This window comes from Apium graveolens, chromosome 8 (genome assembly GCF_009905375.1).
Source record: "Apium graveolens cultivar Ventura chromosome 8, ASM990537v1, whole genome shotgun sequence".
In the NCBI taxonomy this organism is placed as follows: Eukaryota; Viridiplantae; Streptophyta; class Magnoliopsida; order Apiales; family Apiaceae; genus Apium; species Apium graveolens.
Genome location: NC_133654.1, coordinates 158,226,826 through 158,252,639, shown reverse-complemented (window position 1 = coordinate 158,252,639; position 25,814 = coordinate 158,226,826). Strand labels below are relative to the sequence as shown.

Sequence of the window (25,814 nt, the reverse complement as noted above, 5' to 3'; positions counted from 1 at the left end):
ACTTGATTTTTGGGTTAAATATCAAAGTGAACACTCAACTTAAGGTCATATATCAGTTTAATCATCAAAGTTAACGGGGTATCATTTGAATCACTAAAGTCATAATAAATATCATACATATACCTCAAAATATGTGCTCGAGAATTAAAATTTATTTTTTGGAGTTCTATATATTTTTTCTTGAATCCTATTACAACCAAATGAAAATGTATGAATTCTAGTATTTCTATAATATAATAAGATTTTTTAAAATTTATTTACTATTTATTTTTAATTTTGTAGTCATTTGCTTTATTTAAATAAAAATAATTAGTAGATAAATTTTTAAAAATCTCAAAAAATCATCTAAAATACTATGAATTCATAACTTTTCATTTGGTTGTAATAAGATTTAAAAAAAATGTTTAGAACTGCATAAAATAAATTTTAATTCTCGAGCACATATTTTGAGGTATTTGTTTGATATTTATTATTACTTTAGTGATCCAAATTATACCCATTAAATTTGATGATTAAACTGATATATCACCCTTGAGTTGAGTGACCACTTTGCAACCAAATGTAATGCGGGATTCTCTATGAACATTTTCTCTGTGCCTAACGGACTCCCAAATAAATCTGGCAAAGAATGAAGGATTAAGGTTGAAAACGCCAGAACCAAAAATATGTCTACTAGTAAAATATATATAGGGGGCAATAAATCTGAGAGTTCTAGATTTATCTTTCGAAATTCAAATCCAGGATTTCATACAAGCCGACAATCAATTCCTACTATATATATATATTCTCATTATTAATTACATCAGTTTTGTGACCAATACATATCAATACACTCAGTGTTACCAAAAAAAGATAGGGAAAAAAGGTGTACAGCAAGAAAAGTGAAACCATAACCCATGTCCCATGATGCAAGAAGTGGTATCTTTATAAACGAAAATATAACAATGAAGTAAAATTCAATCACACAAATCTGTTAAATGGCTTCCTTCCAAATGCAGCAGGCATAGATACAGTTGAATCCACGCTTCGATCCCCTATTGATGGCGGAGGCCGGTGTGTCTCTAACACCTTCGGAGAAGCTGAAGTTGAATCCTTGCTAGACCCTTTATTCCACTTGAAAGAGCCCATGCTTGGAGCCAGAGGAAATGAAAACCTCCTCTTTGACGTCTGGCTTCCTGGAGTCCCTGGTGCGCTTTCCTTCAGGTTGCTAATTGTTGGTCTTACTTTTGCTATCGCTGAAACAGTTGGAGACATGTAGTTTGGAACAGAAAACGGTGGGCAGCTTACCAAGCTGTCATTATCTTTTAGTGGCACATCGTACGGTGAATTAGCACCATAATTTCTTGGTCTTGAATATTTCATCATATTTGAGCTCGTTGATGGTGGGGTTCTAGTGGGGGTAAACATTTGCCTAGTTCTCACAGGTGCAGCCGATCTTGATGATTTAGGTGTGGGTGTCTCAAGACTGTCATAGCCAAAATTATGTTGCTTGTAGTTATTGAATTGTGATCGTGGGCTCGGCTTGTGCTCGGGAGTTGGCCCCATGGGTGCTTGAAGGAAAGTCTTCATTGTTTGGTTTTCTGGAGGTTTCGTGGAAGGGAGTTGGCGTTCCAACCAGGTCCACCACCAGGGGAATCCACCTGATACGATATCCCCTGGAGGTGATTGACCAGGTTTTGAATTGCCTTTCCACAACTGATCATGGCCAACAAATCAAGAGTTAAAAGGAGAGATTAGAACCCGGAATATGGACTAAGATGAAACCAAAATTCCTTGCAGTGTTCAAACTTCAAACTTAGATATCAGAAAATGATCTTTATATTGCATTACCAAATTTCTATCCTTCTTTGTGTCTATTGTTGAACACTCAACTCTCATATATCCTAAAATATTGTTTGCCAAAAAATAACACCGTTTCATTAAAATGCTAATGTATGTCTTATACAGATGCTTAATACAATTATCCCGAACAATAATGTGAAGATGGTGTGGGCTAAGTGTAGTTGCTATTTTGTGTTGTTGAAAACAGTGATTGGCAGGAAGGAAAGATGAATGATACCTGGTGGGAATATGCGTAAGCCATAGCCCTTTCTCTCTTGACGATTGCTTCAACCTTTTTCTGCATTCTAGCCTCTACTTCCTCTTTTGTTAGCAAGCTATCATCCCAGTTTTCATTGTCGCCTGCCTCTGACTATTATAGATGATATTGCACATTAAGAATTGCACTTTGTGTGAGATATTTGTAACTTTGAAATATGTTGACAAGACAACTTCATGAGGTAAAGGTTAAGAACAAATTACATCAACATTTGCAAAGCTGCTTTACATTCAAAAAATGTTGTCACAGTTTTAGAAGATAAGACATGTAAACTTACGTTCCATTTGCCTAAGGTACTCTCTGTTTCCCTATCATTCTTGTTGGCTTGGCGCTGGAGTGCCTGGTTCTCTAGCATTTGGATCCTCCGTGACTGAATTTGAGTTTGAACTCTAACAAGGAGTTGCATATGTTTCATGGCATTACTTGTCTGACGTTTCACATTCTGTCCTCTCACAACTCCTTGAAGTCTCACAAGACCCCTCAAAGCTCTAAAGCTTCTCCTTGCCTGTTAAATATTAACAGGTTATACAGGTTATGTCAGTAAGGCCATTACACTGCTCAATGGCCTCACAAATAAATAAACGTCTGCAGTTCTGTCAGTTATTTCTTTTTTTCATCTAACAAATAAAAATAACTATACAAGAACCAGAACGGTAAAGAGTCATTGTCACTTTATAACAGAATTTGATTTATTACATCTGAAATCATCTTCTAATGCTATTCAAAGAGGTTTTATATGAGAAGGCACTTCGGCTAGACAAATATCACAATCAAGGTCTCAGTCAACAAATATATATCGATATTGTTGTTGCTGTATAATCAAACTGTGATGGATGACTAGACTTGAATAGCTAGGTTCTACTATATAAGATCAACAATCTAAAACAACAACAATGATATTATCTTACCATATAACCTCTATAAGCTGCTTGGATCTTGGTGGCGGAAAGATGATGGTTTCTTAGAGTTGGTTCTGGTCTAGGGCGATAACCTCTAGGGGAGGCAGCCCTTGGAGTAGCAGCTCTAGGCGAAGTGACCCTTGGAGAAGCAGCTCTAGGGGAGGTGACCCTTCGAGAAGTAGCTGCCCTTGGAGAAGTGATCCTCTGAGAAGCATTTCTAGGAGAAGTAACCCTGAAAGATGCACTCCTTGGAAAAGCTGGCCTTGCAGGTAATGAAGGGGGTGGTTTCGGTAGCTCATAAGGTGTGGGAGGCCGAAACTGTAATTGCTGTTGGTCTACTTCCCCCAATATTTTCTCGATACTGCTTGGCTCTCTAAAGAGAGGAATAAACGATTTGGTCTCTGCATGCTTCAATATCCCTCGTCCCTTTTTTTCCTTGGAACCTTTTTTCTCTGATCCCTGCAATATTGATTGCTGATTAGAAGAAGCAAACTGAAGAACTGGTAGTAATTGGAATATATATGATCATTCGAGCAAATTATTTGCAATTTTGCATTGCAGTTTGATTGAACAATTAGATTTTTTTTTTAATTTGATCATTAAGTACTTTGTTTCAATTAAAATCCTACTCTAATCATGTGGCATGCTGATGGTCTGTAACTTCTATCCACGCTTTATCTAAAACAGAATTCTAATGCATGAATATATGTACAGCTAATCCCATTTGATTAAATTTGCGTACTTCAATATCTTTGACTAGTTGAGCTGGTCACAGAAGGGAAATCACAACTTCTGGCACCACATAACACTTTCATATTATATAGATTAATATGACATTGGTGGATAACATAATTCCTACCGGTAGAAATTATACAAAAAAATGCACTTCCGCAGTTTCACGATAAAACTCCAGTTCCAGGATAAATTCATTGATAATCATAATTAAAGTCTTTAGACTGTTAGTTGACTACAAGATGTTATAATTCATTGATCAGAAGCAAAGATGTTCACATACTTTTTCTAGTTTTTCCTTGGAGTTGGGCACGAAGACCCGCTTGATTGCAGAAAACCAACTCCCTTTCCTTCCCATGTTCGTAGCATTACTATACTAACCTGTAAGGTAAGAAATCATAGACAACTCAGCATGTTCTGATCCAAGTCCAACCACATAAAACTGTTTCAGCAACGTCCGATATGAAATCATTAATCATACATCATATATGATCCTAGATCAATAGTATATTTACAAAATTATGTTTGTAAGTTACAAGGCACCAAACTGAAAGGGGTTGAGACAAAATCAGAAGCCAACATAAATTGAGACACAAAAGATTGGATACGAAAATTTAGTTTTGGCCTTTAATTGGCTGTTGCAATTGGAAAACAGAAAAAACATTGGAGAACAGCAAAAAACAGACAGGGAAACAAAATAGCAGGTGAACTTTTTACTATAGAATCAATTTAATAACTGAGTAAAAAACAAAGATGAACAGGATGTTAGGGACACATACCAAATATTAAAAAAGTCACATAAACATTAACTAAGATATTATCACAAAAACTGTAGCTTTCTTTTCAGGGAAAAGGAGAGAGCAAAAGAGAAACAAGAACAGATAGATCATCATAAAATTTTGAAATTTAAGAGAAACAAAGCCTTGGGAAGATGAATCACTGCAAGAATTGATCTTGAAACAAGATAAACAACACAGAAATATAGAGAATTTTCAGACCCTCCACAATTTTCAAAAAAGCTCTGCTCTTACAGAACTTTTAACAACAAGTAACCAACTATAATCATAACTTAAAACATAGATACAAAATTATATATCTGTATAGAGTAGTTAATACCTCTGATCAAGTAAAGATACGTACCTTGTAGTGAAAATTGAGCCTTCCAGAAAGCCTGCACCAAGAAAAAGTTTTGCAAGAAAAAAGATGGAAGTAAGGTTGTTAATTATATGTATAAGTTTGTGTATGTGATCAACCTTCCTGTATGTGGCTATACCATAACATGCTTCTTTGTTTCATACCAACTTTTGGGAAAGAAAAGTGAGCAAGAGAATAATAAGAATTGTTGTTCAATAATATGTAATATTAATACTTTAAACAATGTTGTTGAAAATGAAAATGAAAATGGATAGGCTGGGTAAGAATGAATGTAACTTTACTTTTATTCTTTCTTCTTCTTGTTCTTCCTACCACCACCACCAAGCCAAAACACCTTTTGTGCTTTTATAAAATGTAATTTGAGAGTTGAACATCATTGATTTTGAAAAGGGTAGGAAGAGGTTGCCCACTTTGTCACTCAATGCTTGTGTCCACCAAAACTTACTTTACTTAAATGGGAAGACTATTTTCCAGTTTTATAGAAATCGCTAGATGTGCCAGAACAGTGATGATACAGAGATTAATTGGAAAGTCGGAGATTAATTGGACCGATTAATCGAAACGAATAATATAAATATTATTTTTACTTTTTATAATTATATAATGATCAATATGTCAAATATTTGTTTGAAAAAAGAAATTAGAATGATATTAAACAATATCTACACATTTGACATGCGTTATATACTAATTATTGAGTTTACAATATTAATTATATTTTAATTCACACTTTTAAATTAATTATAATATGTTATTTTTATATTTTAAGTGAGAAAATAAATATATTAGATTACTTGTTACTTTTTATCAATACTTTATATTTGAAATTGACACGATATTGTGTGAAATTATGAAATTAATGAATTAAAATTATAAAAACGTAAAAAAAATATTTTTTTAATTATTTTCCGCCTAGGACCGATTTTTGACCGCCTAGCCCGCCTAATCCCGATTTTGACCCGATTTTTTGAAAAAACACTTCACCCCCTAGGTCCGAGTCAGGGCTTTTACCACCGCCTAGCGCCTAGGCGGCGGCCGCCGCCTAAACCGATTTTTAGAACACTGTTATTTTCTATCCTCCTTTTCTTATACATAACATTATTTTACATGTTAGAATTTTATTAGAACGTGTATTGAAATGTGAGTATAATTTTTTTGACGAAAAAGTTATTCATTTTAGCATAAATTGGAAAAAAGTCGATGTTTCATAAATTAGAACCAAATTGATTCAATTGTATTGACAAAATAAGTTAGTTGGTTAAATTTTATTTCATAATTTTGTAAAGTAAGGTGGATTGATTTGAGAAAGACTAAGGGGGTATTTAATTGATACTTTAAAGGATTTTTTTAGATTTTGAAAATATTAGTTTATTCAATTTGGATTCTAAAAAATCCTTTAAAATTTCATGGTATTCGATAGGAATTGAAAAAAGTTTTTTAAAATCTAGGGATATTTAATTTATATTTTAAAAAGTCCATTAAAATATGGTGGTATTCAACTTAGATTTTAAAAGTCCATTAAAATCTGGTGTTATTCAAAATTTCATGATTTTTTTTTGTATTTTATAAAATTGTAGATTTTGATGGATTTGCTAGTGTATTTTATGCTTTGAGAAATTTCAGCAAAATTTAACAGATTTTGATGGATTTGAAGAAATCATAACTCAAATCAGCACTCTACGAGATTTATTCAACAACTTCGCTAAAATCCATGTAGAATTAAAATCAGCCAAAATCAGCAACAATCATTCAAAATCAATAAATTATTATAAATTCTCTAAAATTTGAATTGAATACACCAATTAAGTTCCAAGGTTAAACTGTAAAAAATTAAGAAATTTGTTGACTTTTTTAGCTAAAAACTCTAAATCAATTAAATGAGATAGTAATCTGAATTTGATTATCAATTATAGATTTACGAGGAAATATTAGAAATCTAAACATTATTCAAATTTCCTTTTAATATTCATGCGCACATATAAAATTAAATCTTACTAATAATAGTATGAAACGGGCACAGAGTATATAGTTTTATGTTTATAAATTCATGTATCATCTGAGAGCGCGAACCACCCGCATGTAGTATGTTTTGTATGTATTATACTATATACTATCACAGTATAAAATCTAGAACATGAATAAAAGCACTTAGGTAACCAGCTGTCAGGACTCGGGGGTGGTTATAATCTAGTCTTTAATGTTTCTACGCTACTATTATTATTTATCATCATTTTTACTAGGTAAAATGGGAGTCTATGATGATTATCATTTCTTCCTCACCAAATAATAGTTCAAACACAACCCATGTCAATGCTCTGCGCTTAACGACCGCTTCTACGTAGAGTATATATATATATTTGCTGTAACTTTACACTTGGTAGCCATCACTGTTTGCATCAACACTTAAACTATGTTGCAGGGAGAAGGGGTGAGCATTCGGTTCGGTTAATCGGTTAACCGAACCGAAATAACCGAAATAATTCGGTTCGGTTACCGAACCGAAATAATTCGGTTTTTAATTCGGTTCTGATTTTTTATGTTATTCGGTATTTCGGTTTTTTCGGTTTTTTTACTGAAATACCCGAATTACCGAAATTACCGAAATATAATAAAAAAATATATATTAATATATATATATATAAATATATTTATTTATATATTACTTATTTTTACCTAGTTGCTTTTTTTTCACTTGAATTATCAATTCCCCGTTCTCAACTTCACTTTTCCTCTCTTTTTATTTGTTATATTTAATTACTATTTGCCTAATTTAGATTTTAATGTATTTAGTTTTGATGATTTTCAATTTAGTTGCTAAAATAAAAAACTAAACTAACTAGTTAGAGTTATTTTTATTGTAATCAAGACACCACACCATAATATTCAGGTGCATGAAAGTGGAGCTAAGAGTATAAGGTTAACTGTTGTACAATCATTAATCTTTATTGTAATTTATTAAATATTTTATTATTAAAATTTTAATAAAATTTCCTAATTCAGTTTTTTAATTCAGTTTTCGATTTTAACCGAAATAAATATTTCGGTTCGGTAAATAATTGAAATTATTTCGGTTCACTATTCGGTTCTGATTTTTACCCTTATTCGTATTCGGTAACCGAATTATATTTCGGTTCGGTTACCGAATAACCGAATACTCAGCCCTAGCAGGGAGTAGCACGTGGTTTACAATTTTCCTAAGTTGTTTTTACTTTTTAGGCATTTAAGAGTACAATGTTATATATAAATGTATAATCGGGATCATCTTATATGATATTATTAAGATTATATGATAAAATTGTAATATGAAAGCATACATTGTTTCATGACAATATATATAAATACAAACATAAATACAGATTGTGGAATTTGATCTGCCGCAGACTTGAGTCGGCCTCTAGTTATATCTCACTTGAACTTATGGGAATAGAAGAGGAGAGGTTGCGAATAGTCTCGGGCACCAAGACCCTATTATGTTCGTCCAATTAAATCTCATTAACCTTATTGAATATTACACATTACAAAACTCATATCGAATAAAATGTTATTGGACCCTTTATTTTATACCACTTAATTAGTCTAAATATAGAATAAACATTAAATATATTTTTCTTTAATCTATAAGCCCGTATATTGTGAATATTATAAAATATTCTAACAGTTTCTCACTTGTGCTACAAATTATTCCAAAACAACAATTACATTCAATAACCCTATGTACGCACAAAAGTATTTATACAAAATTATTTATTTATTAGAAACATCTTCCTTAGTCAATCTAATCCATCTCATTAATAAACATGAAACCAACGCGACCTTCGTCACATTATCATAACGCGATCCTCAATGATCACCACATAGATATACCTAATGAGATAGAGGAAGTATGGGTGTGTAAATGGAAATTAGATGCAATGTGATCTTAATAATGCCTATTTTCAATTGGTCCTTAATACTTTAGTGAGATCAATCTTTATACTTTCACTTTATGTGAAAATAACAATTGAAAGATAAAACTCATTTGGAATAATAGAGAGGAATAACTTAACTTTATTCTGCAGAAACTCAGAACACATAATACATCGCAATATCAAATAATATTAAATACCGAATATAAGAACAAAATAAAGCTCCCACTAAATCTTAATAACCTCCAACGAGGCAACACCCATATGAGCAGTATGCCTAAGAAAAAATTTAGGTTGTTAAAACTTTAGTAAGTGGTATGCCAGCATAAAATTTGTCCTCATGTACTCAAATGGACACTACTCAATTTTGCAATCTCTCTATAATAACTTGATATTTAATGTTTACACGTTTAGACATAAAAAACATAATCATAAGTAGATTTGTTATATCTTCGCAATCACCAAAATCAAAATCGGAATACCTAATGATCTTCAAAATAATTCAATTTTTGATAAACGAGCAAGTAATAGTTTGTTCCTTGCAACTACCTCATAACCCGTTTAATTGCAATCTAATGATCCATTTCAGATTCACCAGAATATCTGCTTAACATACCCAAAATGAATGCAAAATCCGGTAGGGTACTAACTTGAACATACATAAGACTCCCAATAGCTAAAACATATGGAATGTTCTGCATCTTCTTTACTTCAAGATCATTCTTAGCGCACTATTTGAGACTAACCTTGTCTCACTTAGCAACATGAGTATTTATTTGTGCACAATCTTTCATACCAAATTTAGCAAACACCTTATAGTTCTTTTGTGATAATCCAAAGATACCCCGAGAATAGTCTGGATATATTTTCATTCCTAATATAAAAAAGGCGTCACCAGAATCCCTAATCTCAAAAATGATTTGTGAGAAAACTCTTGGTTTCGTGTAAGAAGATATATTATCGACATAAAGCACCAAAAAATATAAATCTACTCTCACTGATCTTGTAATATATGCATTTTTCAACAACATTGGACTCAAAACAGTATTTGTGATTCCACATACAAGAAGTTTTCGACTCCTTCCCTTTATAATCAATGCCTTCTTTTTGAGTAAAACCATTTGGGACTAGACGCACTTTATATCTTATAATATTTCTCTTTGAATCCCTTGGTTTTAAATATCTAATGGTGCGCAAGACATGCCTTGATATAATAAGACTAAATCATATTGACAATCCTAAGATTAAGTTGACTTAGAATTATTATGTAATCTATAATGATATTCTTTGAGTCTGTAAAAATGTTGAAGAAAACTAGACTGAAATATTTTTCAGTAAACAACCAAAAAGCTAGGAATAAATCTTTAGAAGAAGATCAAGCATGATCATGCCTCAGAATGAAGATATATAGCTTAGTGAAGAATAATGTTTTTGATTAAAAAATGTTCCAAGTCAAATGTCGAGAAGTCACAGATCAATGAATGTTGAGAAGTATACCGAAAACTGCTCAAGCTTATAGAGAAGTCAGTCTAACCTGTAGAGAAGTCATTTCTCTTGTAGACAAGTCATCTCACTTATAGAGAAGTCACTTTGTCTATAGAGAAGTCAAATACATGTAGAGAAGTGAAGATGTCGAAAAGTCAAATACATGTAGAGAAGTGGAGATATCGACAAGCCAAAATACATGTAGAGAAGTAAAGATGTCGACAAGTCAAAACTCATGTAGAGTTATGGAGATGTCGACAAGTCAAAATACATTTAGATAAGTGGAGATATCAATAACAGCTCCAATTACATAATGCATCTATTTTGAAGATTTCAGATTACCAGTCAACAAACCATTTTATTATTAAAATAAAAAGTCTACAAATGCAGCTTGAAGAGTGCAAGATCAAAGGTCAAGATGAACTGGACAAAGGAGTGTACAAACCTGGAAGATTTTATGCAGATATGCAACATTTGAAATAAAAATAGACAAAATAACTTTAGAAAATATGTTAGTCTATTTTAGTGCAATCTATGTAAACTGTGCATGCTGTTCTATAAATCATATAACGGATCCGTTGCTCCAGTAGTAACAAAATAGTCTAGTTTTTCTTGTATTTTCTCAAAAAGTAGTTGAGTTCTTTAATATTTAATGAAGGGTTTTTAGCACATAAACGCAACGAAAATGTAAATTTAAATCTTAAAAAAAAGGAAACCCTCCGCAGGATCCATGCGAAAAATAATATTTAATTCGTAGTTCAGTATGTTTACCTTAAGAAGCTTTACGTTAATAGAAAGATGGAGGTCTTTAATAGCGATCCAAGAACGATGAGCGGAGATCCCTAGCAGCTGCTCCTCAAGTGTGAAGCACTCCACCGGTATCCACCAAGAGATCAATATAATGGAGGAGGAAGAGGTTGAGAGAATTAGTTGTCTCCCTCTTGTTATACTTTAGAATTAGGGTTTTTATTTGGGTTTAGGCAAATAGGGTTTATAATAGTATATTTATAGGCAAAATTTTCAGCTGAAATTTTTCCATAAAATATTATTATTATTAACCCTTTAATTGATTATTCTTATTAACCAATTAACTAATAATTAAAACACCTTTTAATCATTAATCCCTTTTCTAAACACTTTAGAAAAATAATTCTCTCACTTGATTTAATTTCCAAAATTAAATTCTTAATTAATAATATTAAGAATTAATTAAATCTCATTTAATCAATTATTAAATCTGCTAATTAATTATTTATTTCACAAATAAATAATTACCAGCCATTATTAAATAATTCCTCCACCATTAAATCATTCTCTTTTATGGTGTGACCCTGTAGGTTCAATATTAAGCCGTTAGTAGAAATAAATAATAATAAAACTATTTTATCATTATTTATATAAATTCTCTAATTCATTAAATATGATTAATTAATAAATTAATCATATTTATTCTACATCGTGACGGATGCTTCTCAGCATATCGCGACTATCCGGATAACACGAATTTACTGCTTAGAATACCAAGAACTTATTCAGTGAGTAGTTACCGTACAATCAATTCCTTCTACCCTGCAATGTCACGATTAAATACAAGGCATGGAACTTGTGTCAAGTCTATCTTATTTAATCATTTGCTTTCCCATTCACTATGCTTAGTTCTATTTAATGTAAATTAGAAACTCCTTTCTAATTTCATTCACTCTGGCCAGAGATTTCTGAACTAGCATAAGTGGATCAGCATTGAACATTCTCTTCCTTCACTGGAAGGGGTAGATCCTTTATTGATCATACACCATCTTCGTGTACAAATTCCTATACCCAGTAGATCCCTTATAATTGTCCCTGGAGACTAAGAACTAAACCAAAGCATAGTTCAGTGTACACAAGATGACTATGATGACCTCAAGTCTAAGGATACTTGTACAACTATCACTATGTGAACAACTGCTGACACGTGAGTGAACTCCATCAGTTGTTCAGCTGTGTGAGTCATGTTCAGTAAACTTATTCTATAATAAGCACCTACATACTAGCTATAGTATCACCACACAAATATCTATGAAAACAAACATCCTTCGTAATGAAGCAAACATAGTATGTACCGATCTTTGCGGATTACTAATTACCAGTTAGTAATCCTACGACCATGAAATATTTAAGTTTAGAGTTATCATCTTTTAGGTCTCATTATTATGATCTCATCATAATCCATAAAAAGCTTTACTCTAAACTATGGTATATCTTATTTAAACACTTAAATAGATAAAGCCCGCAATAAAACCAAACAAATCTTTTATTAATATCAATGAAATCAAAACAGATTATATAAAAGTTATTCTTAAATCATCATGCATGATTGGACTTAGGACACATCTCTTTCAATCTCCCACTTGTACTAAAGCCAATCACTCTGGTATCTAATACCCATCTTGTCTTTATGACGATCAAAGTGACTTTGAGAAAGTGGCTTTGTGAGTGGGTCTGCTACGTTGTTATGTGTGTCAACTCTCTTGACGTCTCCTCTTTCAATACAATACAAGAAATGTTACAGCGCTCCCACTAACCTTTTTGTAGACACATGGTTCATCTATGTTTTTGATAAAACCAAACTCTTTGATTATCTCATCAAAACGGATGTTCCATCTACGAGAAGCTTGCTTTAAACCATATATGGTTCGTAGCAGCTTACACACTAGGTGTTTATTTCCCTTGGAAAGAAAACCCTCTGGCTGTATCATATACACTTCCTCTTCAAGTTTCCCATTGAGGAAGGCCGTTTTCACGTCCATTTGCCAGATTTCATAGTCGTAGTAAGCAACAATCGCAAGCAAAATCCGAATTTATTTTAACAGGGCTACAGGCGAAAAAGTTTCATCAAAGTCAATCCCTTGCCTTTGTTTGAATCTTTTTGCCACGAGCCTGACCTTATAGGTCTCCACCTGGCCATCTTCTCCAATCTTTCTTTTGTATACCCACTTGCACCCAATAGGCTTAACACCTTCAGGCGCCTCAACCAGAGTCCATACTTAGTTGGTATACATAGATTCCATTTCGGATTTCATGGCACTATGCCATTTCTCTGAGTCAACACTACTCATAGCCTCATTATAGGTCACAGGGTCGTCATCATCAATGATTGACAACTCATTGTCATTCTTAATGACAAGGCCATAATACCTCTCAGGTTGGCGAGACACTCTCCCTGACCTACGAATGGGCTGTTCCACAGAAGGTTATTCAGTCTGAACAGGTGTTTCCACTTGATCCGTAGTAGTTTGTGCTTCTTGAACTTCATCAAGTTCAATTTTGCTTCCACTATTTCCTTCAAGGATAAACTGCTTTTCCAAGAAGGTAGCATGTCTGGAGATAAACACCCGATGATCGGTGTAAAAGTAATACCCTAAAGTCTCTTTACGATATCCCACAAAATTACATTTTACAGATCGAGATTCCAGCTTATCTGGGTCAACTTTCTTGACAAAAGCTGGACATCCCCAAATCTTAACGTGTTTAAAACTCATTTTCCTTTCTTTCCATATCTCATATGGAGTTTGAGGAACAGATTTGGAAGGCACCTTATTCAGTAAATATGTTGAGGTTTCCAATGCATAACCCCACAGGAATACTGGAAGATTCGCATAGCTCATCATGGACCAAACCATGTCTAACAAAGTTCGATTTCTCCTTTCAGATACCCCATTCAACTGTGGAGTATATGGAGGAGTCCACTGGGAGACTATACCATTTTCTTTGAGATAAGCTAGAAACTCTCCATTCAAGTATTCACCACCTCGATCTGATCGAAGAGTTATAATACTATGTTTGGTTTGTTTCTCCACTTCATACTTATATTCTTTGAACTTTTCAAAGGCTTCAGACTTGTGTTTCATCAAATACACATATCTGAATCTAGATCGATCATCTATGAAAGCAATGAAGTATGAAAATCCACCCATGGCTTGCGTATGCATTGGTCCACATACATCTGTGTGTACCAATCCTAGCATATCTGCACCCCTCTCTCCATGTCCACTAAATGGAGATTTGGTCATTTTACCCAATAGACAAGACTCGTGTAACACCCCCAAATCCGGGGTCGGGGATCCGGGTTGTCACGAGTTCCATTTCCCTTAATAACACCCAATCTTAATAAATAATCAACTACTCTGTACTGTGACCCCACAATAACACACACACACCACAAGTTATAGTCTCAGAGATGAATATCCAAAAATAATCACAAGTCATTTTATTCCACAATTATCTGCCAATACACCTTAAAAGGGTTTCTGAATAAATTTACATTTCTTTGCCATTATTATAATTCATAGATATACATAAATCTGGTACATCAAAAGTTGAAGCCTAGCCTATTGGTAGTTCCTACCTCAGCTACAGCGATATCAATGCCTATAGGAAACTGCGGAACGTTTCCTATCCGCTCGTGAATTGGGAGCTTGGTCCTGTTCATCTTTTCTATCTGTTGTTGTGTGATGAAAGAAGAAAGCAAGGGTGAGCAACAAGCCCACCAAAATAATATGTATAATGATTAACGATATACGAGCATTCTCATAGTACTCATGAAAGTCTTGGTCAAAAGAAATGAACCAAGTTTGATATCTTAATGCGATAAAGTCGCAAAATATTCAGTATATGTACTTATATACTTTTCAAAATCTTTGAAATCCTCTGCCATGTATAATATACATAGAGTTCCAGTTTATAACTGTATAAAAATATCGTTGCAAGGTGATCTCATATATCTAACCTTGTCTCAACGTTTTTCTGAAAATCTTTGACATGCACAAGATAATCATTTACTAGATATAAGTTTAAAAGATGAAGTTACAAGATACTCCAATATACTTATATCTTTTCCGAATACTACTTGAACTACCACCGTTCAATGTATAAATAGTTCATCCCATAGATTAAGCTATAAGACAAAACTTGTATAGAATCAATCTTTAAAATATCATCAAAATAAAATAAAGTTATGAGATACTTCATTTGATGCACACATCATTTTGAAAACTTGACCCTGCCAACACTCAACAATCGCCCAACCGTAGCCTTTCTATCGAAGTACTCTGGGTAGTGTTGCAGAAATATCCAATTGGAAGATGAACTCATTACGGGAGTTTGCCGCGCCAGGAAGACCACTTACGATGATCAGTCGTAGTAGTACAACCCCACCATTTTCTACATGTAGAGGAGAACCTGTCGGATTTACTTGTCAACCGAACACTGAACTCCTAAGGAATAGACCGCCTTAGCGGAACTTCCAGGCCATTTGGGCCAATATAATAAGGCTGGGCCGGCGCTACTCGACCACTTACACCACTCCTAGTTCAGATGAAATCCATGACTCTGAAACGTAAAGCTCGTCCCCACTTTCCTCAAGTAGAAACTTGTTGATACGGCTCCACCAAGAAATCGTATCTAGTTGGAAAGGAAAACTCACCGATATTTCCCAGGCGATGCCTGTTAATAGATTAACTTGTTCCAAGAATTTTACTTCCCAAGTGTTGGGTAAGTAATCAAATTTTTTTTATCAAGACAGCAACCTTGTTGCGAATATAAAACACACCACAGAGCCGGATCCCTTAGGTTTTGAGCGAGTATTTAAATCCCCTTCAAAAGGAGGATCTTAAATATATAAAAAAAATGAGTTTTGGGATCCGCTCTAACTTTTAAAATCATTTTGAAGACTCGAAAACATTTTTAAGAATGTTTGGAGTGATGCTGATTTAACAAAATAAATCAGTCCCAATATATTAGAAAATATCTGAATATTATTATTTAAATAATATTCCCATAAAGAATAATCTTTATAAAATAATTGAAGTAGAAGTTTTAAACTTATACTTGAAATGAATATTAAATAACCAAAGATATACCTATACGAAAGTACTATCTTTATTTGAATAATCAAAAGTGAGTTTGATTATCGACACCTTATTCTTTAATAAAAATAAAGAATATATCTCAGCAAATAATCGGAGTCATAGATCCTCAAATGAATATTCAAATAATATTCAATAAATAAAATAAGCTGAGTCATAAGCCCTCGAATGAATATTTGAAATAATATTCAATAAATAAATAAGCTGAGTCATAAGCCCTCGAATGAATATTCGAAATAATATTCAATAAATAAATAAGCTGAGTCATAAGCCCTCGAATGAATATTCGAAATAATATTCATTAAATAATATAAAGTTATCGAATAAACCTTATTCGATTAATAGTTTTGAAAACTATAACCATATATATATAAATATATATATATATATATATATATATAAAATCAACTCGGGATCCTCGACTCCCGGTTTTAGAAAATATTTTCACCTTTGGGTCCCTATACTAAGGGTATATGCAAATTACCGCTATTCTCTAGCATATGTATTATCAACTGAACCAACAGATATATATGGCAAGAATACGAAACAAGCATGCATATATATACCATATCAGCATGCTTCAATATATCGCAAAATTTGCTAATTAACCAACATGCATCTATCACAAGATAATGCATATACATATATACATCACAACAACAGTATAACGGGTAGAAAACTTGCCTGAGCGACTGGGGTTACGAATGGCTCGGGACGAGTCTGGTAACCTATAAACAACAAGTAAGTTGGAATTAAACCAAAGTCACTTGTAAATCTATACTCTAACCAACTCAGACTCTAACGCTCGTTTTGCGCTTACTGATTCTCTTAAGTCACTCGAGTACCCTTGGCTCCACCATTTTTTATAATTTAACCATTACGAGTTTTAAGGCGATTCCTTCGCGAGTATCTTACCAACTGCCTAACACACTTAACATAATTGTTTCATACATTAATTAACCCTTTAAGGTCTTTAACCTATGTTTCAAAGTAAGGCGAGGGGTAATGGTTCGTTCGCGAAATGTCGTTACTTAAAACGGCCGTTTCTCCTAAACCGTACATCGGAATCAAACGAACCACATATCAAAACGAAGCTCGTAACATGAACTATCTCAACATGGCAATGGTTAAAATCTAGCAGGGGGTTCTCGGGTCCTAATGTTATGAACAAAAGCAGTCTAAAGTAAATCGGACATTACGACGGCTATGTTTACGCGATTTCCCAATTTTATACCATTCCAAATCCACCACAATTCAACCCCAATCCATTCTTACAACCAAAGCCCATCCATAACACACTACATCATCCCCAAATCAACTCATTATAATCAATGTACTTAATCCTAAAACTTGAATTTAAACTATACTACATTCTTTAACCAAATCATAAGATTTCAACAATTCATTCACCACCATTCCAACCCAACTCTAAACCAACCATCATTAAGCTACTCTAATATCATAACAACCAAAATCATCCTAATATACAAAGTAAAGCTAGGGTTTGGAGATGATATACCTTCCTTGAAGTGGTGTGAGTAGCTAGGAAGCCTTAGGAAGCCTTGAGGAGTCTTAGGGATGCTTGGATCTTAAAGGAAAAACAAGAAAAATCAAGTTAAAAACCTTGAAATCACTATTCATTGCCTTCTTCATTGATTTCTTGGAGAAGATAGAGAATGAATTGGTGGCTTAAACTCATAATATAGCCATAACTATGCATAAGGAATACTAGGGAATTATCTTACCAATTTAGGAAGCTTGAATCTTGGATTTTGAAAATTTTTCCCTTTGAAAATGTAAAAAGCTGAGAGCAATGTTCTTGGTGATGAGAAATAGAATTATTTATTTTGATGAAAATGATTTGTTTTGGCTTGGTGGATGTAGTTTTGTTTTTGTTTTGGTTAATTACCTTTTTAGCCTTGAACTTTGTGTGGTTCTAATTCAACCACACCTCCTTCCTCCCTATGTCATGCTTATGTCATGCTCATGATGTCATCCTCCCCTCTTTTTCCTCTTCTCATTGGTTGGGTGACATCATCCCCTCTAATCTCTTTGATTAACTTCCTAATTGTTTGCCTAATGACCGCTGATCTGTTATACGGTTCGCTTAACTTTCGCTTTCGTTTATCGTTTGAGGGATCATACCCGGGATCTTATTACTTAGGTTCCCTTAACCTTTCTTAATACATTATATTCCTTTTTATGATCCTCTAATAAAATCCTTGAATTTAAATCCTTTTTATCCTGTTACCTTATACTCAATTCTTTCCGTTTCTAGTGGATTTCCGGGAAAAATCAAAGTATTCGGAATTGGATTCTGACGATCTTTACATACACTTATATACCCTATTGAGTACCAATAAAATCTCAGAATATCCATAACAGAACCCCTACATAGTGTGGCATGAACAATTTTCTTATTCAGCAATATCAGCAAAAACACTATTCATAAGGGTTACAAAGAGTTCAAAATTTTGGGGTTATTACAACTCGCATGTAGGATATGATTCAAAATCAAAGGGGTCAAGTAACCCTTCCTTATGCAATGTCCGCAGTCTATTTTCACTAATATGACCAAGTCCGCAGTGCCACAAGAAAGTGAGATTTTCATCATCCCTTTTTCTTTTATTAGTATGTTCAATTTGTAGTAAATTATGCTCTACGTCGCATACATACAGACCATTGTTTAAAATACCACTTCCATAAAGAACGTTATCTCTAAGAATTAAACATTTATTATTCTGAATAACAAACGAAAATCCAGCCAAGTCTAACATGGAATAGAAATAATATTCCTCACAATCGAGGGAACAAAATAACAATTATTTATAACAATAGTCTTTCCCGTAGGCATATGTAAATGAAATGATCCTACAGCTTCAGCAGCAACTCTTGCTCCATTTCCCATCCGTAGAATCACCTCCTCTTCTTCAAGAGTCCTACTTCTCCTTAGTCCCTGCAACGAAGTGCAAATATGAGAACCACAGGCGGTATCTAATACCCAAGTAGAAATTTGACTTAGTGACATATTAACTTCGACCATAAACATACCTGAATCAGAAGCGGTAGTCTCACTACCCTTCTTCTTCTTCTTCAATTCTGCAAGGTAAACCTTGCAGTTCCTCTTCCAGTGCCCCACCTTGTTACAGTGAAAGCAAACAGCTTTGCTTTTAGGGTCTTCAGCTTTTGGTGGAACCGGCTTTTTCTCACTTACTTTCTTCTTCTTGGCAGGGTTTTTCTTCCTTTTCTTAGGATTGGAACCTTCACCAATTAGAAGAACATAACTCTTCTTAGGGGGAAAATTCGATTCCGCAGTCTTCAACATGTTGTGGAGTTCAGGAAGGCTGACATCCAGCTTATTCATGTGAAAGTTCACAACAAACTGCGAGAACGAACTCGAAAGTGATTGTAAGACCAAGTCTTGGCTCAGCTCCCCATCCATGGCAAAACCAAGTTGTCCAAGATGTTCAATTAAATTGATCATCTTAAGTACATGGTCATTCACAGATGATCCCTCAAACATCCTACAACCGAACAGTTCCTTCGATATCTCATATCGAGCTGTCCTCCCCGCCACATCATACAACTCTTGTAGATGCATAAGGATAGTGTGAGCATCCATAAGCTCATGTTGCTTCTGTAGCTCAATGTTCATGGAAGCTAGCATGATGCGTTGAGCAACATTTACATCATCTATCCACTTACGATACACACCATGTTCATCATTATGTGCATCACTAGCAGGTTCAGTAGGCTTAGGTGAGTCAAGCACATATTCCAGCTTCTCAACCCTGAGAACAATTCTCAAGTTTCGAAGCTAGTCAGCAAAATTAGGACCAGTCAACTTGTGAGCATCTAGTATACTCCAGAGTGATAGTGCATAACGAATATAGTAAATCTGTAAATAATGAACACATAACAACACTTAGCAAATATTTAATTTCATTTCAAGACACTATATAAATCGGGTCTTTATTCATAAGTGGCTCCCACTAGTTTATCTAATTTATACAACCCCTAAGTGAATATTAACCATTCATAATGCTAGTGGGAATAGGGATCCTACATTCCGTCACACAACCTCGGCTGTAGCACGAAACATCATGTGATGTTCAATAGGCAGACAACTTTTATCAATTACATCTTATGTTATTCCCTAATAAAACTTTAGCCTCTTGAATAATTGAGTCATGGCTGTAGCACGACAAACTCAATATTCTAAGTCAAGTCTAACCCAACATTTCGTACAATTGAATCAGTCTCCAACGGCCCACGGCTGTAGCACGTAACGACCTTTAGATTCTAGTTCAATGTACACATCTCTATGTAATAGACAAGTATTTCTTATTTCGGAATCAAAGCCCTCGGCTGTAGCATGAAACGACAATGATTTAAAAATAAGAACTACTTTCTACCATGTTGGAAGGCTTTGACCGACACAAGCCTGTTGTGTCATTGGCCAATTACTACTTGATATTATTTAATTTTAGAGAAATTATATTATGTTACAATCATCATCATATTATAAAGAGATTCTTCCTTTTAAATTAAATATTTCAAATCAATAATTGATAATCAGATGATTCCCAGATCGGGGGGAGCATTGTCAAGATGCGTCACTTAATACCCCTTTCTTACAGATAGAAATCTGCTTTTGACAGAATCATCCTTTCTCTCAATATTTAAAATTTATATTTAATTACGTGTTTCATAAACACAAGAATCTCATGATTGTATTAATAATATTATTGTTAAGGCAAGAAATGATTCCTATTCTAGATTTTCTAGAGCACGCCTTATATTGATTTAAGTTCACCTAAATCTATCATCACATGGTAAACATAGGCATATATCTCATATATAAAATTAAATAAATAAGTAAATGTAAAGTACAATAAATTAAATGTGTTTGGTTATGGCCCCATCCTATGTGATCTTTATCAAGCTCATGATAAAGATCAAGGTCAATCTAATATGGTGATGGAAATAAATACAACTACTTATTACATAAGTCTTCTTCTTTGTTTAGACTTCTTGTATGCCTCGTCTTCTTCTTTGTATCACCTCCATTGGATAGCCTTCTTGAGTCTTCAATTACATTACATAGATTGAAAGTAAAACTAATCTAATGAACTTACAAGAATAAATCGAGTTACATTCGAGATTTATGATTACAAAGATTGACGACATGCAAGTCGTATTTAAAACCAAAACCAAAACCATTACACTAAGATCGAAAGGCCATAACCATCCACCATGCTCATACAACACATAAAAGCATGTTAAAACACATAATCTGATCTTAACATATCATATTATCCATGATCTAATCATAAGAAAATATATGACAAAAATCAGAAAAATCAGAATCAAATCAGAAAAACAAGAATCACTGTTTAAGGGCAATAAACGACGTCAAATGCCTTACAGACGAGTCGTTCATAGCTTTATCTATTAGTTTTGTTCAGACGCTCGTTTACCTATGAAATAGGGTATTCGTTTGCGTAAATCGGACACCAGACCCAGATTTCAGCAAATCTGCAGCAGCCAATTCAGAATCCGTATCTAATATGATTCTCATAATTAGAACAAACATAAATTATGTATATATCAGTATATATATAGATTACATAATCATCTTATGATTATACAACTCACATGAATATCATATATTCAAAACCATACATATATAAGCATATTATATCAACATCAAATCATGGCAAATCACGTACATGCTCATATATCGAAAACAGTTAAACACATAAACGAATTAAAAACTTTTCGTAAGTAGCTCTGATGCCATTGAAGGGTTTTTAACACATAAAAGCAACGAAAACGTAAATTTAAATCTTAAAAAAAAAACGAAACCCTCCGCAGGATCCATACAAAAAATAATATTTAATTCATAGTTCAGTATGTTTACCTTAAGAAGCTATACGTTAATGGAAAGATGGAGGTCTTTAATAGCGATCCAAGAACGATGAGCGGAGATCCCTAGCAGCTGCTCCTCAAGTGTGAAGCACTGCACCGGTATCCACCAAGAGATCAATGTAATGGAGGAGGAAGAGGTTGAGAGAATTAGTTGCCTCCCTCTTGTTATACTTTAGAATTAGGGTTTTTATTTGGGTTTAGGCAAATTGGGTTTATAATAGTATATTTATAGGCAAAATTTTCAGCTGAAATTTTTTCATAAAATATTATTATTATTAACCCTTTAATTGATTATTCTTATTAACCAATTAACTAATAATTAAAACACCTTTTAATCATTAATCCCTTTTCTAAACACTTTAAAAAAAAAATTCTCTCACTTGATTTAATTTCCAAAATTAAATTCTTAATTAATAATATTAAGAATTAATTAAATCTCATTTAATCAATTATTAAATCTACTAATTAATTATTTATTTCACAAATAAATAATTACCAGCCATTATTAATTAATTCCTCCACTATTAAATCATTCTCTTTTATGGTGTGACCCTGTAGGTTCAATATTAAGCCCGTAGTAGAAATAAATAATAATAAAACTATTTTATCATTATTTATATAAATTCTCTAATTCATTAAATATGATTAATTAATAAATTAATCATATTTATTCTACATCGTGAGGGATGCTTCTCAGCATATCGCCATTATCCGGATAATACGAATTCACTGCTTAGAATACCAAGAACCTATTCAGTGAGTAGTTACTGTACAATCAATTCCTTCTACCCTGCAATATCACAATTAAATACAAGGCATGGAACTTGTTTCAAGCCTATCTTATTTAATCATTTGCTTTCCCATTCACTATGCTTAGTTCTATTTAATGTAAATTAGAAACTCCTTTCTAATTTCATTCACTCTGGACAGAGATTCCTGAACTAGCATAAGTGGATCAGCATTGAACATTCTCTTCCTTCACTGGAAGGGGTAGATCCTTTATTGATCATACACTATATTCGTGTACAAATTCCTATACCCAGTAGATCCCTTATAATTGTCCCTGGAGACTAAGAACTAAACCAAAGCATAGTTCAGTGTACACAAGATGACTATGATGACCTCAAGTCTAAGGATACTTGTACAACTATCACTATGTAAACAACTGCTGATACGTGAGTGAACTCCATCAGTTGTTCAACTGTGTGAGTCATGTTCAGTGAACTTATTCTATAATAAGCACCTACATACTAGCTATAGTGTCACCACACAAATGTCTATGAGAACAGACATCCTTCATAATGAAGCAAGCATAGTATGTACCGATCTTTGCGGATTACTAATTACCAGTTAGTAATCCTACGACAAGGAAATATTTAAGTTTAGAGTTATCATCTTTTAGGTCTCATTATTATGATCTCATCATAATGCATCAAAAGCTTTACTCTAAACTATGGTATATCTTATTTAAACACTTAAATAGATAAAACCCGCTATAAAACCAAACAAGTATTTTATTAATATCAATGAAATCAAAACAGATTACATAAAAGTTATTCCTAAATCATCATACATGATTGGACTTAGGACACATCTCTTTCATTTAAGAACTCAGATTTGTAGCACAACCTATTTGATCTTTAATAAAGATCGAGTGAGTTTGGAAAATTGTTTCTTTGTGTTTGTTATAGTTAATTAACTTTTCATACAACATATTTAAACTGTTGAGTTAAAGATAGCCAAAACTCTTAATTTGATTTCTTGAAAACAATTTGTTAGATATATTTGAGATGTCATGTCTAATCTGATTTGTGTTTAGTTTTCAGAACTTAACAATAGAACTTATCAGGACTTACTGAAATCAGAATTTACTGAAGTCAGAACTTAATATCAGAACTTAAGGCGTCAGAAGATATATATCAGGACTTAAGTGCGGGAGGACTTCAGATAAGGAATGCGGCTGATTTACAGGAGAAGATCTGGACTAAAAAAGAAGAAGATATGCATGAAGAGTTAGAGGACTAGAAGACTTGTAGAAGATATCTGATTGATATATTTTAGGAGATAGAATTATATTCCATATCAATTAGAAGATATCTTGTAACTGTGTACTATATAAACACAGCTTAGGGTTTATACTAGATGTGTTATCATTATCGAGAAACATTATTCATTGTAACCTAGCAGCTCTTAGTGATATTGTTCATCACTGAGAGAGAACAACAGTTCTATTGTAACAGAGTTTATTTGAATATGCTTGATCTTTGTTACATACTTGTGTTGAAATCGATTTGATTGTATAAACACTATATTCAACCCCCTTCTATAGTGTTGTGTGACCTAACAAGTGGTATCGGAGCTTTTCTGTTAACACACATACAGTAAAGATCCAAACAATCATGTCTGAAGAAACACAAACCCCAACTAAGCCCACCAAAACTCAAGAAACTCAAAACACTCAAACCCACAGTCGATATGAGACTATTAGGGTTCGCATACTGAGACCTTCTGAGTATCCCATATGGAAAGTGAAGATGGCTATGTTTCTGGAAGCTACAGATCCAGAGTACCTTGACAGAATTAATGAAGGACCATATAAACCTACCAAGCTCTCTGTTGCAGTTGCTGATCAACCAGCAAAGACCATACCAAAGGAGAGAAGTGAATACACACCTGAAGATATCTCATCTATTGCCAAGGATGCAAGGGTAATGCATTTGCTGCATAGTGCAATTGATAATGTCATGTCAAACAGGGTAATTGGATGCAAGACTGCAAAGGAGATATGGGATGCTTTGGAGACAAGATGCCAGGGAACTGATGCAATAAAAAAGAACAGGAGGACTATACTCACTCAAGAGTATGAGCACATTGACTCAAAAGCTGATGAGTCAATAACTGATTTATATGACAGGTTTATCAAACTCTTGAATGATCTGTCACTGATATACAAGGAATATGATCTTGAAGATTCAAATCTAAAATTCCTTTAGCTCTTCCTGAAAATTGGGATTTGAAATCTACTACCATAAGAGACAACTATGACCTTACTGAAACTACTCTTCATGAAATTTATGGTATGCTCAAGACTTATGAACTTGAGATGGATCAAAGGAGCAAGAGGCATGGAAGAAAGTCAAGGACAGTTGCTCTTAAAACTGAGGAGGAGTCTCCTAAAGTTGTTGTCTCAAAGAAGGGCAAAGGAAAGGCTCTCATCATAAAGTCTGATTCAGAGTCATCATATTCTGATGATGATGATTCAGAAACTGAAAGTTTATCTGAAGTTGATGTTGATGCAGAGATGATGCAACTGCGTGCTCTTATGGTGAAGGGTATCACAAAGATAGCCTACAAGAAATTCAGAAAGGGCAAGAATTTTTCCAGGAAAGGTGGAAGTTCTGATAAGAAAGGGTTCAGAAAGTCTGAAGGCAAAGGAGGAAAGTCTGACAGAGGAGACAACTCAAATGCCAAATGCTACAATTATGGTGAAAGAGGGCACATAACTCCTGACTGCAAGAAAGGAAAAAGTGATAAAGGCAAGGCACTTCTCACAAAGAAGAAAAGCTGGATAGACACTTCAGATTCTGAAGATGAGGTGAACTATGCCTTGATGGCAAATGCTGATAGAAGCCCTGAAACTGCTGAATTGAAGGTACCTTAAACAACCTTTGCTTTTCATACTGATGATATTACTGAGTTGAGA

General features: G+C 33.6%; 1 protein-coding gene across 1 annotated transcript; it reads right to left on the bottom strand.

Moving 5' to 3' along the window:
* Nucleotides 1-743: 743 nt before the first annotated feature.
* Nucleotides 744-5,286, bottom strand: LOC141677219 (protein IQ-DOMAIN 13). Its single transcript, XM_074483037.1, has 7 exons — nucleotides 5,166-5,286; nucleotides 4,870-4,900; nucleotides 4,013-4,110; nucleotides 3,007-3,456; nucleotides 2,376-2,603; nucleotides 2,060-2,191; nucleotides 744-1,695 (listed from the first exon to the last, which is right to left on the bottom strand). Exons 3-7 carry the CDS (start codon nucleotides 4,085-4,087, stop codon nucleotides 961-963), a joined length of 1,620 nt encoding a protein of 539 aa, XP_074339138.1. The 5' UTR covers nucleotides 4,088-4,110; nucleotides 4,870-4,900; nucleotides 5,166-5,286; the 3' UTR covers nucleotides 744-960.
* Between the last annotated feature and the right edge of the window lie 20,528 nt (nucleotides 5,287-25,814).